This window comes from Mya arenaria, chromosome 10 (genome assembly GCF_026914265.1).
Source record: "Mya arenaria isolate MELC-2E11 chromosome 10, ASM2691426v1".
Classification (NCBI taxonomy): Eukaryota; Metazoa; Mollusca; class Bivalvia; order Myida; family Myidae; genus Mya; species Mya arenaria.
In genome coordinates, this window is record NC_069131.1 from 63,045,643 (window position 1) to 63,060,895 (window position 15,253).

Below are 15,253 nucleotides of genomic sequence, written 5' to 3' on the forward strand. Positions count from 1 at the left end.
ATTACATTTGTGTTCATTAATACAAAGAAGGTTACTTGATATAAGTATTAGATATTAAATTAACAAAGTATTTGTTTTAAGTCAATGAAACAACTAGTCTCAGAAACAGTTCTTCGGTAGCTCTGACCCATCAGAAACATAATAGTTAGGTGGACGCACTAAAATTATTTCAAATGTCTATATCCCCGATTTAAGGATTGGTTACACACATGCTACTTAACAGAATTAGTGGCAAACAGAAATAAGTTAAAATTAAGTCACAATCGTGCTGTGTGTATGATAACCTAATATTCCAATTGTAAGATACACATGTCATATAATTCCGCGACCAGTAAAACTTCACGATTTTAGACATTAAATAAACAAGATAAAAAACAAAACGTTCTATCACCCAAATATACTTCACAACACATCAGTATAAATTATTTCAAGTATGCCTAACGAACAATTATCAACGCACACAATAAATAACAAATCTAAACAAACGAATCTAATAAAAATCCTTAATAACAAAACATCTCTGTAAAATATTCATACTGATGTGTATAGAGGTTAGGCATTGAAGCTTAAACATTTATCATTATTCTGTTTAATTATAGTTATAATGTTGTTCTTCACTAGTCCATTGGAGTGACTACAATCAGTTATAAATTATTTAAGGAACTAATGGCTGGATCCGTTGTTTCAAAGTTGTCAGGCAAAATAAATAACGACGCGTCTACAAGCCAGTTTATTTAATATGCGAATAATTTAAACAATATCCTATTGCTATTCACAAACATTAATTGTTTCCATTATTCATGAACTACTAAGCTCCGGTTTCCTAAACCTGCGTTTATAAAATACCAGTTGAAGAGCAGAACTGATCAATCCCAAACGAGCAGTCATCGCGTCAGGATTTCAGAAGATGCGTGTTGTGTTCATAATATAGACGACAGCTGTTGGATTTAATTGGTCTTGGTTCGTAACATTTAAATATACGTACGATGTATGATTTGTGTTTCGTGTGTACATAGATTTCCTTCAAATTTACATCAAGCGCATTATATTAAAAACAAAAGCAGTTGGATATCAACATTGATATAAGGATTCAGGAGCCTCTTTACAGTAAAAGAACACGAAATTTTGTCTACCATTTTATTCAACAATCTTTACACTATTCAAATTAAAGTTTTCAATGGAAACTCCTTTTTTGAAGAAAACATATGTGTAATGTGAAAGATTATTTTTTGCTATTTAATATTATTCTTAACATTATATATTTTACAACAATTGTGATATAATAACTTGTACTAAGCCACTCTCGTTGACAGGATAATGCGCAATAGTTGTAGTATTGTGTTGTGCGGAAATCCAGGAGAAAACCCATTTGTCTGGCTTGGTTACCTCTAACCGAACTCACCTGCGCCCAGGCTGGGAATCGAGCCCAGGTCGCCTAGATGAGAAGTGACAAAATTGTATAATTCTTTTCTTTCGATCGTTCTATTTATTTTTTGCAAAGTGAAATGCAATTCCCAGGATCATATCTTATAGACAAACTAAACGATTGCCCTGTTTAGAGGCTCACTATTCAAAACAGTTTATAGTCAATATGCTCTTGATCTTAATGTATGACCAAAACATGTGCAGGGATCAAAAATATTACATGTTTATTGAATAATTGAAATAATTTATAAATCACACAGGCGCATTCCAATCCACTGCCAACAAACTTATTGGCTTTTCATTGATTTTGTTTTTCAAGTCAGGCGTCTGTACAAATTGAAAATTCTTAGATGATATTCAAAGTATTTTTTAGATGATATTGTAAATGTCTTACTTATAATAATAGTTGAGACTATTTAAAAAGTATTCATTTAACAATTCTTAAAGACATCAGTTAAAGAGTCGGTGACTAGTTTAAAAAACGAGTTATACATTTATTTGCTAGAGATTAAACAATATTTCATACGTCATGCTCTCATCAAAATATTTCCCTTCATCGGAAACATTGTCAAACCCGGATCCATACTAGCATGTGTCGTGGCCGATAAAAAAGTGATCAATGCAAAAACATTTTCAACACAACAGTACCTAAGTGCAACAGGATGTTAACACAAAACACACTGATTATATCATTTAAAATATATAAATAATTCATTGTTTAGAAAATATCTCCAGTAAGATTATGTTGGTTTATACACTATTTATTCGGATATTATAATTTGTGCACAACTTATGTATAAACAGAAAATAATTATTAAAAATAGACACACTATATAAGCACAAAATATTAAATAGACTGAATAGAGAAGAACCCTTAGAAGCTTACGATTATGTTGATGTCACAGGTCACTGAAACACTGTTGTTTGTTTTCAGAACGTGAAGATAAAGGTGTTCGGTTGGGTAAATGTATTCTTTTATTTGTTGATCATGATTAATTTGAAACTAAGATTATCATGCAAATCGTTATAATTGAAAATAGCTTTTCCAACACTTTTAATAATTTCAAGACAATTGGTTTGTCATATTGCAGAAATTATTGAATTAGGTATCCCTATCAATTTTCACGTTCACGTGATTTTACAACATATGTTTTTTTCTCTGCAATAAAGACATTTTAAATAGTGTTTAACAACGTTCAATGAGAAACAATACTGACAACGGTATTACCAATTTTGAAAGTAACTTTAAACAACAATCTTTCCACAATTATGTTATTTATGAACTCAAAAAAACTCATACATGTATGATTAGTTCATCCTAATTGTATTGATATGATTACGATTTTTCCAAATCGAATGATTTTATCCAAATAAATACAAATTTTACTTCATATTATTGTCAAATTCTCGTTTGAACATACTTTCTGTTAAGTTTTAGGTTCTTTACAATTTTTGTTAAAGCGCTTTAACCCTATTTTGTTTTCTTTTTGAGGTGTTCGTCCTGATGTCAATTGTTATATATCGTTATTATAGTTACATAACAACAAAAGTTACTTCCGCTATTAACCAACAAACCTCACATTGCTGCCACAACTGAGCACATGATTTTGTTTATGAGCACTTGATGTAGCAACGACTATAACATAATCCCTTATTTTAGGCATATGGATGACTAAGTTCCTGAATTTTTCATTGTATTATTATAAAATGAACATACCTGGTGGGCCTGTCAATTGATACAGACTTGAACGCTCGGTCTAATATACACCGATGAAATTTCATGTTTAATTACAGACTTGAACACTCGGTCTAGTGTACACCGATGAATATTCATGTTTAATTATGACTAATCACGATAACGTGTACACTGAAATGTGTCTATTATTTTGAATATAAATAAGTACTGATCCCCGAAATACGAAAATACTTGTGTATCGTCTCAACCTAGAATAATTGATAATTTGATCGACTAAACGAGAGATGCAGATAATAAACGAGAAAAATTGTGTTCATTATAGAGTGGCGGGCATCTGTTCTTCTTCTTCAAATCTAATTTAGATAGCACTTGCATAAAAGGCTTAAATCTAGCTGCTATTTCTTGTTCGTAATAAGCAGGCCAGAGCACAACTATCGAAAAAAATATAATAATGTTAATAATAAAAGATAAAATAAATATATAAATAATAATTAAAAAATATTTATACTCACATGTAATTTCCAAGAATTCGTATTTTGCAACTGATGAACTATATGTATATCAAATAACCATTAACTGTTGTGAAGGTTATAAAAATTAAGCTAATTCTTCTTCATGGCACTTTTACCTTGAAGTTACTGATTTATTTTTCGGTTTAAAATTTATGTAGAGATTTTGTCCATGACCAACATTTTCAATTGTATTTGTATGTTGTTTTACATCTAAGGAATAACATCAACAAGTTAATGCCAATTAATATTTGTTCAGATAAGAAATATCGAATATATGATAATAATATAATGACAACAACAGGGACGATCTGGTGGCATTCGTCTTTTTAATGACCAGAAAACACACAATGCAACAAGAACAACACATAAAACATGCAATACAACAAGCAACAAAAACACGCAATACAACAAGCAACAAAAACACACAATACAACAAGCAACAAAAACACACAATACAACAAGCAACAAAAACACACAATAAAACAAGCAACAAAAACACATAATACAACAGGCAACAAAAACACATAATACAACAAGCAACAAAAACACACAATACAACATGCAACAAAACACACAATACAACAAGCAACAAAAACACACAATACAACAAGCAACAAAAACACATAATACAACAGGCAACAAAAACACACAATAAAACAAGCAACAAAAACACATAATACAACAAGCAACAAAAACACACAATACAACAAGCATCAGAAACACACAATACAACAAGCAACAAAAACACACAATGCAACAGGCAACAAAAACAAATAATACAACAGGCAACAAAAATACACAATACAACAAGCAACAAAAACACACAACACAACAAGTAACAAAAACACATAATACAACAGGCACCAAAAACACATAATACAACAAGCAACAAAAACACATAATACAACAGGCAACAAAAACATATAATACAACAGGCAACAAAAATACACAATACAACAAGCAATAAAAACACACAACACAATAAGTAACAAAAACACGTGATACAACAATGTACAACAAGCAACAAAAACACACAACACAATAAGTAACAAAAACACGTGATAAAACAAGCAACAAAAACACAATACAACAAGCAACAAAAACACATAATACAACAAGCAACAAAAACACAAAATACAACAAGCAACAAAAAGACACAATACAACAAGCAACAAAAACACATGATACAACAAGCATCAAAAAGACATAATACAACAAGCAACAAAAACACACAATACAACAAGCAACAAAAACACATAATACAACAAGCATCAAAAACACATGATACAACAAGCAACAAAAAGACATAATACAAAAGGCAAAAAAACACATAATACAACAAGCAACCAAAACACTCAATACAACAAGCAACAAAAACACATAATACAACAGGCAACAAAAACACATAATACAACATGAATCAAAAAGACATAATACAACAAGCAACAAAAACACGGGATACAACAAGCAACAAAAACACATAATACAACAAGCATCAACAAGACATAATACAACAAGCAACAAAAATACACAATACAACAAGCAACAAAAACACATAATACAACAGGCAACAAAAACACACAATACAACAAGCAACAAAAACACATAAAACAACAAGCAACAAAAACACGTAATACAACAAGCAACAAAAACACACAATACAACAAGCAACAAAAACACACAATACAACAAGCAACAAAAACACAAAATACAACAAGCAGCAAAAACACACAATACAACAAGCAACAAAAACACATAATACAACAGTCAACAAAAACACACAATACAACAAGCAACAAAAACACATAATACAACAGGCAACAAAAACACATAATACAACAAGCAACAAAAACACACAAAACAACAAGCAACAAAAACACACAAAACAACAAGCAACAAAAACACACAATACAACAGCCAACAAAAACAAATAATACAACAGGCAACAAAAATACACAATACAACAAGCAACAAAAACACACAACACTACAAGTAACAAAAACAAATAATACAACAGGCACCAAAAACACATAATACAACAAGCAACAAAAAGAGATAATACAACAGGCAACAAAAACACATAATACAACAGGCAACAAAAATACACAATACAACAAGCAACAAAAACACACAACACAATAAGTAATAAAAACACGTGACACAACAAGCAATAAAAAAAACAATACAACAGGCAACAAAAACACACAATACAACAAGCAACAAAAAGTCATAATACAACAAGCAACAAAAACACACAATACAACAAGCAACAAAAAGACATAAAACAACAGGCAACAAAAACACAAAATACAACAAGCAACAAAAAGCAACAATACAACAAGCAACAAAAACACATAATACAAGAAGCATCAAAAAGACATAATACAACAAGCATCAAAAATACACAATACAACAAGCAACAAAAAGACATAATACAACAAGCAAGAAAAACACACAATACAACAAGCAACAAAAAGCAACAATACAACAAGCAACAAAAACACATAATACAAGAAGCATCAAAAAGACATAATACAACAAGCAACAAAAATACACAATACAACAAGCAACAAAAAGACATAATACAACAAGCAAGAAAAACACACAATACAACAAGCAACAAAAACACATCATACAACAAGCATCAAAAAGACATAATACAACAAGCAACAAAAATACACAATACAACAAGCAACAAAAAGACATAATACAACAAGCAAGAAAAACACGCAATACAACAGGCAACAAAAACACGTGATACAACAAGCAACAAAAAGACATAATACAACAGGCAAAAAAACACATAATACAACAAGCAACCAAAACACTCAATACAACAGGCAACAAAAAGACACAATACAACAAGCAACATAAAGACATAATACAACAGGCAACAAAAACACACAATACAACAAGCAACAAAAAACACAATACAACAAGCAAGAAAAACACATAATACAACAAGCATCAAAAAGACATAATACAACAAGCAACAAAAACACACAATACAACAAGCAACAAAAACACACAATACAACAAACAACAAAAACACGTGATACAACAAGCAACAAAAACACACAATACAACAAGCAACAAAAACACATAATAAAACAAGCAACAAAAACACGCAACACAACAAGTAACAAAAACACATAATACAACAGGCAACAAAAACACACAATACAACAAGCAACAAAAACACAAAATACAACAAGCAGCAAAAACACACAATACAACAAGCAACAAAAACACATAATACAACAGTCAACAAAAACACACAATACAACAAGCAACAAAAACACATAATACAACAGGCAACAAAAACACACAATACAACAAGCAACAAAAACACACAAAACAACAAGCAACAAAAACACACAATACAACAGCCAACAAAAACAAATAATACAACAGGCAACAAAAATACACAATACAACAAGCAACAAAAACACACAACACTACAAGTAACAAAAACAAATAATACAACAGGCACCAAAAACACATAATACAACAAGCAACAAAAAGAGATAATACAACAGGCAACAAAAACACATAATACAACAGGCAACAAAAATACACAATACAACAAGCAACAAAAACACACAACACAATAAGTAATAAAAACACGTGACACAACAAGCAATAAAAAAAACAATACAACAGGCAACAAAAACACACAATACAACAAGCAACAAAAAGTCATAATACAACAAGCAACAAAAACACACAATACAACAAGCAACAAAAAGACATAAAACAACAGGCAACAAAAACACAAAATACAACAAGCAACAAAAAGCAACAATACAACAAGCAACAAAAACACATAATACAAGAAGCATCAAAAAGACATAATACAACAAGCATCAAAAATACACAATACAACAAGCAACAAAAAGACATAATACAACAAGCAAGAAAAACACACAATACAACAAGCAACAAAAAGCAACAATACAACAAGCAACAAAAACACATAATACAAGAAGCATCAAAAAGACATAATACAACAAGCAACAAAAATAAACAATACAACAAGCAACAAAAAGACATAATACAACAAGCAAGAAAAACACATAATACAACAAGCAACAAAAACACATCATACAACAAGCATCAAAAAGACATAATACAACAAGCAACAAAAATACACAATACAACAAGCAACAAAAAGACATAATACAACAAGCAAGAAAAACACGCAATACAACAGGCAACAAAAACACGTGATACAACAAGCAACAAAAAGACATAATACAACAGGCAAAAAAACACATAATACAACAAGCAACCAAAACACTCAATACAACAGGCAACAAAAAGACACAATACAACAAGCAACATAAAGACATAATACAACAGGCAACAAAAACACACAATACAACAAGCAACAAAAAACACAATACAACAAGCAACAAAAACACATAATACAACAAGCATCAAAAAGACATAATACAACAAGCAACAAAAACACACAATACAACAAGCAACAAAAACACACAATACAACAAACAACAAAAACACGTGATACAACAAGCAACAAAAACACACAATACAACAAGCAACAAAAACACATAATAAAACAAGCAACAAAAACACGCAACACAACAAGTAACAAAAACACATAATACAACAGGCACCAAAAACACATAATACAACAAGCAACAAAAACACATAATACAACAGGCAACAAAAACACATAATACAACAGGCAACAAAAATACACAATACAACAAGCAACAAAAACACATAATACAACAGACAACAAAAATACACAATACAACAAGCAACAAAAACACACAATACAACAAGTAACAAAAACACATAATACAACAGGCACCAAAAACACATAATACAAGAAGCATCAAAAAGACATAATACAACAAGCAACAAAAACACACAATATATCAAGCAACAAAAACACGGGATACAACAAGCAACAAAAACACACAATACAACAAGCAACAAAAACACACACAATGTTACAAAATGTCACACACAAAATAATATCAAGCAACATGATAAAACACAACAAAGATAACACACTAAATAAAAAAAATCAACAAGAAACAACCAATACATCATGCAACAATGAAAAGCATAATACCACAGAAAAAAAAAACATTTTACCAAACACAAATTATCATGCTTATTATTATTTTTATAGAGACTCATCCACAGAGTTCATTTTGGCAACACTTCTATTTCATTTGTTTATATTTTACGTACTTTTATGAACGAACAACAAACTTCACTTATAGATTTTAAATAACGGTACCAACGCTTTTTGGCAAAAGGTATGTCTTGTGACAGCTTTTTTATATGATTGTTAACAGAGGTCTTTCTTAAACTTATTGCGATGTTTTATCATATTGGCAACAGTATTGTAACTTATTCCATCACAATACTTTATTAGAATACCTGACACTCTTTATACCAGGAACGATTTCCTTTACTATAAATAAATGTAACTACCTAGGAACTGTCAGCGGATTAATATAAGCATGTGACAAAAAATAGCTGCTATTAGTGAAGTACATATATGGAACTGGTTTAAACATTTTTATATTTATTAAAACAGAACATAAATAAGTGGGTCAGTACTGTCCAATAATGACCGATATTTACCAGCGAACTGTGACCTTTTAAATTATTATTTTAATTCTTACCGTAAAGAAAACATGTTTATTTAGGATTACTGTAATAGCAATGCGTAGGAAAGTGGGTTACGTTCAACTCAATGAAGCTGAATGTTTTCTCTAGCGTTTTTATTAGATATGTTAACATTACCAAGTAGGATCAGTATATCAAAAATTACCCAACACATCCTCTGTGTATTTCTTGAATAATGTTAAACGTTTGGAATATTGCATAGCAGGAGCTTCCAAATTGTTTAAAGATAAATTTATCAAACAAACTTTATCTTTTTGGCGAGAATGAATTCAATACATTGCTGTGTAATTTCTTAACAGATATGATACGTTTTTGTCTTAATAAAATAAAATCAATAAATAGCAAAATAAACAAATCAAAATAACCCTTTAATACGCAGGTATCAAACTGACAGTCATCACGTAGGATAATTAAATGTCAGACACTTCAACGACACGGCGACTGTACCTTACGTTACATACGTAAAACTGGTTCTGATATATAAAAACAAGATTACATGCATGGTTAAATGCATAAAATCAGACCAACGCGAATGTATGCGTTGTGAAAACATGTGCTACATTCATCAAACTTAAAATCAGATATTTCAGCAAACAATAATCATTTAAAAAGACACACCTTTAAAGGTTGAAGTACCGGAACTGGATTTATGGTTTTATGTTGCGAACGTATAACCCAGTAATTGCCTTTTAAATACGTTCGTCAATCACCCTTACCTTGCACATTATATTGTCATCATAGTTGTAAATGTACTCCTAAATTTATTCAACAGACACGGTCAGAATTAAACGTTGATTTTCCGATTGATGAATAATATCTTGAAGCCACTTAGATATCAAATATTCATTTTGGAAAATCCAATGCAAGAGAAATACATTTGTTTATTTTCAGGTTGGCATACGAGCGATTAGCGAAATTTACCGTCAGAAATCTGAGTATTAACATACGTACAGGACTAGAAATGCAATGGATATTCAGTAGAATCATGATAATCGAAAATTTATTCGAGGAAGACAGATCAAGTGACGAAAGGAATCAGACAATTGAAGGACAGCAGATATACAAAATATAAAGTGACATAAGGAATAAGAAATATAAAGTGACTTTGGAAATCAGGAGGATAAGGTTACAAAAGAAATGAAAATGTATAAGATGAGAACAGAATAAAAGTGAGAAAGTAACTTGATTAGGATGAACAAACAGGTAGCAGTTTGAACGCAAACAACACAATGCAATTAGTTGTGCAATAGTTTAAACGAAAGGTTCATAAGAGCAGCTTTATAAAAACTTGGGTTAAAATACGGAAGATAAAACGAAATTATTAAGTAAAACGGATTAATAAACAATAGAAAACACGTTGACAACAAGCAAAGCAAATCTTCTTCTAGGAAAATAAAATAAATATGTACAATATAACAACTGCAATAATCCCCTTGGTGACTTTGACCGTAATGGATAATGTAACAGATAATCATGATAACAGGACGTCTAGCAACAGCGGTGAATATCAAGGCTACATAGAGCCCACTCAGCTTTGTAAGCTAATATTGATTGTATTCGGGTTTTTAGCAAATGTGTTCTCAATATTGGCTACATTAAATGTTCCTCGCGAGCGATGGTCTCCGTATAACACTCTAATAATCAACTTGGGAGTATCTGATATCATGGTGATACTCTCCTGTGTTCTTCATGAGAGCCTCATGCTTATAAATCGCCACCTCCCTTGCACGCCTGTTCTGAATCGGATGTTCCTCAATATCGCGCTGACGTCAACATTGTTCAACCTTGTTTTGATGGCTGTAGACCATTACGTCGCCATTATGCAGGCATTGTATTACGATCGCTTCTTCTCCAAGCAAAAAGTGAAAATCATCATTGCAGCTTTGTGGGTGACAAGCATATTATTAGGAGCGTTGGATTTATTTGTAAGTTTACCTAGCTTTCGAAAAGAAGACACAACATTTTGTGATCATGTTAATACTGTGAATAGAACAACATTTAACTACGAACTTGTCATTGTCATATTTATTTTCATTGTTCTACTGGGCCTTATGATCATATACACAAGGATCTGCTATCAAGTGAGGAAACTCGTTCGGGATGACCGCCATAATCGGTTGGAAAGTTCCCATTCCATGAAAGCCATTGTCACAACATTCCTTATAATTGGAACATTTGCACTTTGTTGGTGTCCAATAGGATTATACCACACCGTTCTGTACATATGGAATCCAGCTTATTCCAAAATGACTAAAGCTGCTCTTGACAAACTGCGGCTAGTCAACTCGATTTTGTTCCTGTTCGTCGTATTAAACACAATATGCGATCCTGTTATATACGCTGTGAGAAGATCCGAAGTGAAACTTGGATATATTAGAGTGTACAATAAACTTCTACGAAAGAGGAGGAGATCTTCGTTTTATGAGAACGAAATGCACTCACAGTTTAGACGCAGATATGATTCGCGTGATACGGGAAATGCCGACAATACGATTGTTACAAGACTAAGTATCTCCGACAAGAGAAACTCGACATGTACTTCACATTGCACGTCGCCCACTGAAAGCAGTGAACACTCCAAATTTGGGCTCGAAGGGGACAATTGATCAGATCATTTCCAGATAACAACAGACAATACTATTCTTTACATTGTTAGAATAAATGTTTACTGAAGGATAGTTATATTATGAACACATATCATAATTTGTTATAAATCGCTATCAGTATGTCATATTTGGAATGAACTTTTATTCATTTTTTATAAAAGTCCAACATATTTAAATGAATATATGTACACAATGAACGCACATGGCTTTCTTAAATAATACATTCGTCTGCTGTTTTATCAACGAGTTGGTTAAAGTGTTAGGAATGTTTCTTTCTCAATGAAAAACTAATGTAACATTAACAAAGTATTCCGTTTGATTAATACAATGCCAGATCTTATTTATTGGGCAATTACAGTTGTATTGCTAGCATAACAGACGGCTGTTAATAAAAGTTTGATGGTGCCCTGTTATAATCATGCTTAGCGAGTTTTGATGGAATAGTTACCATTCCTTTTTTTACTTCTGATCATTGTTAATCTATAGGAAATAAATTAAACTGTTGTGCGTGTTAAGTAGGCCATAACTTATTTCAAATCTGACGTAATAGTACGTGCAGAATTTTGACATATTTTTAAAAAAAATATTATTTTATCACGCAGATATATGAATTTAATGAAATATCATTAAAAGCCCAACAATGATACAATGCACACCAAACACCTTACTCACCAAATCAATGGCTACATTAAAATGTTTTTCATTTTGAAAAAAAGCTGTATATACTGGTATATATCTTACTGTAAAGCTATTTGCGTAGGTCGAGCCTTAAACCACAAAATGTAATAATACAATGGAAAATACAAAAGAAGCCATGAATTCAAAATCCTGGTTTACACTGGACATTTGATATTAATATTATATTCATTCTTAACAACATTTTCACAATATAAACACAATTTATGCTCTCTATCAATTCTTAAATTTGCCAATCATTAACGAATTTTATCAACTGTAACACAGTTCACATATATTTCTGCTTTAAACCACAATTGTATATGTAAGTAAAATCGATTAAGTTTCATATACTGTGTACAAATTTGGTTCAATAATTGTAGATGTTGATTGTTTAATCTAGTTACATGGTTTATGAAAAAGCACTTTCATTTTCTACATGCTGTGCCTCCCAAATATATCCAAAACCATTCCTAAACAGATTCATACCCAATACACTCACACAATTTACATGGCCTATATTATCATAAAATTTTAGCATATTGTAACACAACTTTACATATCTTCATCAGGAAGTTTCAAATTTTTTAACCAATATTTAAGACAACATTTCGAAGCATATATATGTAAAGGTAAACGACCTAGATCACCTAAAACAGCATTATTAAAAGCTTTAAAAGATACATTTATAGCATGCGTATAATTAGACATTTTCAATAACATTCATTGAAGTTATTCCCCATATTTTAGCACCATATAACGCTACAGGTGATATTTTTGTATCGAACATTTTAAAAAAAACTCTGAAGACTTTACAAAAGGTTATGATGAAATACCTTTAAAAAGACCATGAATAATAATCATAAATACTGAATACTTAGTTTTTTAATGCCCGGATACCAACTTCATTTGTAAGCGGAGGAATAATGCTCCTTTGTATACTTTGTAAAATATTATTACTGATGATTTTCGTTTATATTTGGGCTTGCTACATAATTGTCATGACTTTTCATTTTTGTTCGCTTGTCAAATTCGTAGAGTTACTCAGTTGCAAAACTGAGAAGATGTGTTAATACGTGCTTGTAAATTTTGTTGTAATAATTTGACCATTTAACGATTTTAACGATTTATTTGTGTTCGTTTTTTATTTTTTTTACAATTAGTCAGTTGTCAATTAATTATTCAGTTGACAAATAACAATCTCACATTGTAAATATATGTTACTATACAATTTCATTTTCAAATGGACACTGAAAAACCTCAATAATTTGCAATAATTATGTATTGTTGGTTTGGTGTGTTTGTATTTTGTCGTAGACATGATGTTGTTTTTTAACTACTTTTTCTATATATATGAATTGTACGGAAACAGACGAAGTGCGTAGTAAAGGCTGATTTTTACATGCTAAAGTGCTCGTATAAATGTTTTCTATATTAATTGTCAACAAAATGTTGTTGTTTTTCGTGTAACTTTACGCTCAAGTGATAAAAGCATATTGATAATTGTTTTGCTGATATGTTTCAGAAAGTAAATGTCAGGATTAGGCATTTTTTGTCAATTTATTACACGTTTAATTGTTCAGTATTTCCTACCTTTATTGAAATTTTTATTTTCCACAATAAATCTCGAAATACTTTGTTTCCTTTGTTTTAGATTTAGATATAATGTGAAATGTTATGTTGACCTTTCTTTCTGATTTCGCCTGCTTTGAACTTTCTACATTCTCTTCACGAAAAAGACCATGATTAAACAAATATTGATTATGAGTTAGACTGATTTGATTGCAGCGTTATGTTTAATTAATAAACATGATGAAGTAATTTTAAATATATGGTGTAGAGTTAAGTATAGCGATGGTGTATGTTGAAAATTCAAGGGGCATTTTATAAAAAAAAAATAGTGTATCAATATGACAGGCTTTCAAACGTTTTCGATATATGTTGTTTTTAGAAATAGAATGCGGGACAATACAGTGCAATGTATGTCAAACAACATTTCCTGAATACCTGATAAGAAACCCTTTAGTTCGAGAAAACCCTAATTTTGTCAAACTTTAACACTTGGTGGAATATTGCAATCTACAGGTTGATGAAACTTTGTCGAGTTATTTCGCTCAATGCACTTTGTGAGCAGGCTTTGTAAATTTGCATCACAAATGTGCAAGCGAGGGATCTGGCTTGTTTAGTACAATCCTATCGTCACAGGTCATCACATCAGAATGAATAGGGCGATCAGTATGATGATTTACCTTTACTTCAATGATTATGCACATAATCATTCTAATTAGGTGTAGTAAATGCATGCACCAGTTAGAGTAGGGAAAACGCGAAAAAAGCAATGTTTTACAATTTTAAGATCGCAACTCCATTGCGAATATTGCGATCTGGATGTTGTTCAATTTTCGATCGGATTGTATTCTAACAAATTTTTAATGAAGATTGGATACAACTATATCAATTAAGAGAACGGATTAAGTGAAAATAGTCACAATTAGGCATGTCAAAGGCCATAACTCTAACTTTGAATAGCGCAACCTGATTTTTGATTTCACTATGTCAATATATTATGACAATTAACATTATGAATAGGTATGTTCAAATTGAATTGCAAATGCGAATCAACCAAAGAGCAAATACGAAAGTGTAAAACCGCTCCATAGACTTTG

General features: G+C 31.1%; 1 protein-coding gene across 3 annotated transcripts; it reads left to right on the forward strand.

Moving 5' to 3' along the window:
• Positions 1-830: 830 nt before the first annotated feature.
• On the forward strand, positions 831-14,170 carry LOC128205376 (melanocyte-stimulating hormone receptor-like). 3 transcript variants are annotated; one of them, XM_052906958.1, is made up of 3 exons: positions 831-960; positions 2,360-2,386; positions 10,198-14,170. In XM_052906958.1, exon 3 carries the CDS (start codon positions 10,710-10,712, stop codon positions 11,910-11,912), a length of 1,203 nt encoding a protein of 400 aa, XP_052762918.1. In that variant the 5' UTR covers positions 831-960; positions 2,360-2,386; positions 10,198-10,709; the 3' UTR covers positions 11,913-14,170. The 3 variants fall into 3 exon arrangements, with proteins under 3 accessions (XP_052762918.1, XP_052762917.1, XP_052762919.1); XM_052906957.1 differs by lacking the exon at positions 2,360-2,386; XM_052906959.1 differs by lacking the exons at positions 831-960; positions 2,360-2,386 and adding an exon at positions 2,180-2,330.
• The last annotated feature ends 1,083 nt before the right edge of the window (positions 14,171-15,253 follow it).

Coding starts and splice junctions, on each gene's coding strand:
- LOC128205376 (XM_052906958.1), top strand. CDS start 10,710: ATGTACAATATAACAACTGCAATAATCCCCTTGGTGACTTTGACCGTA.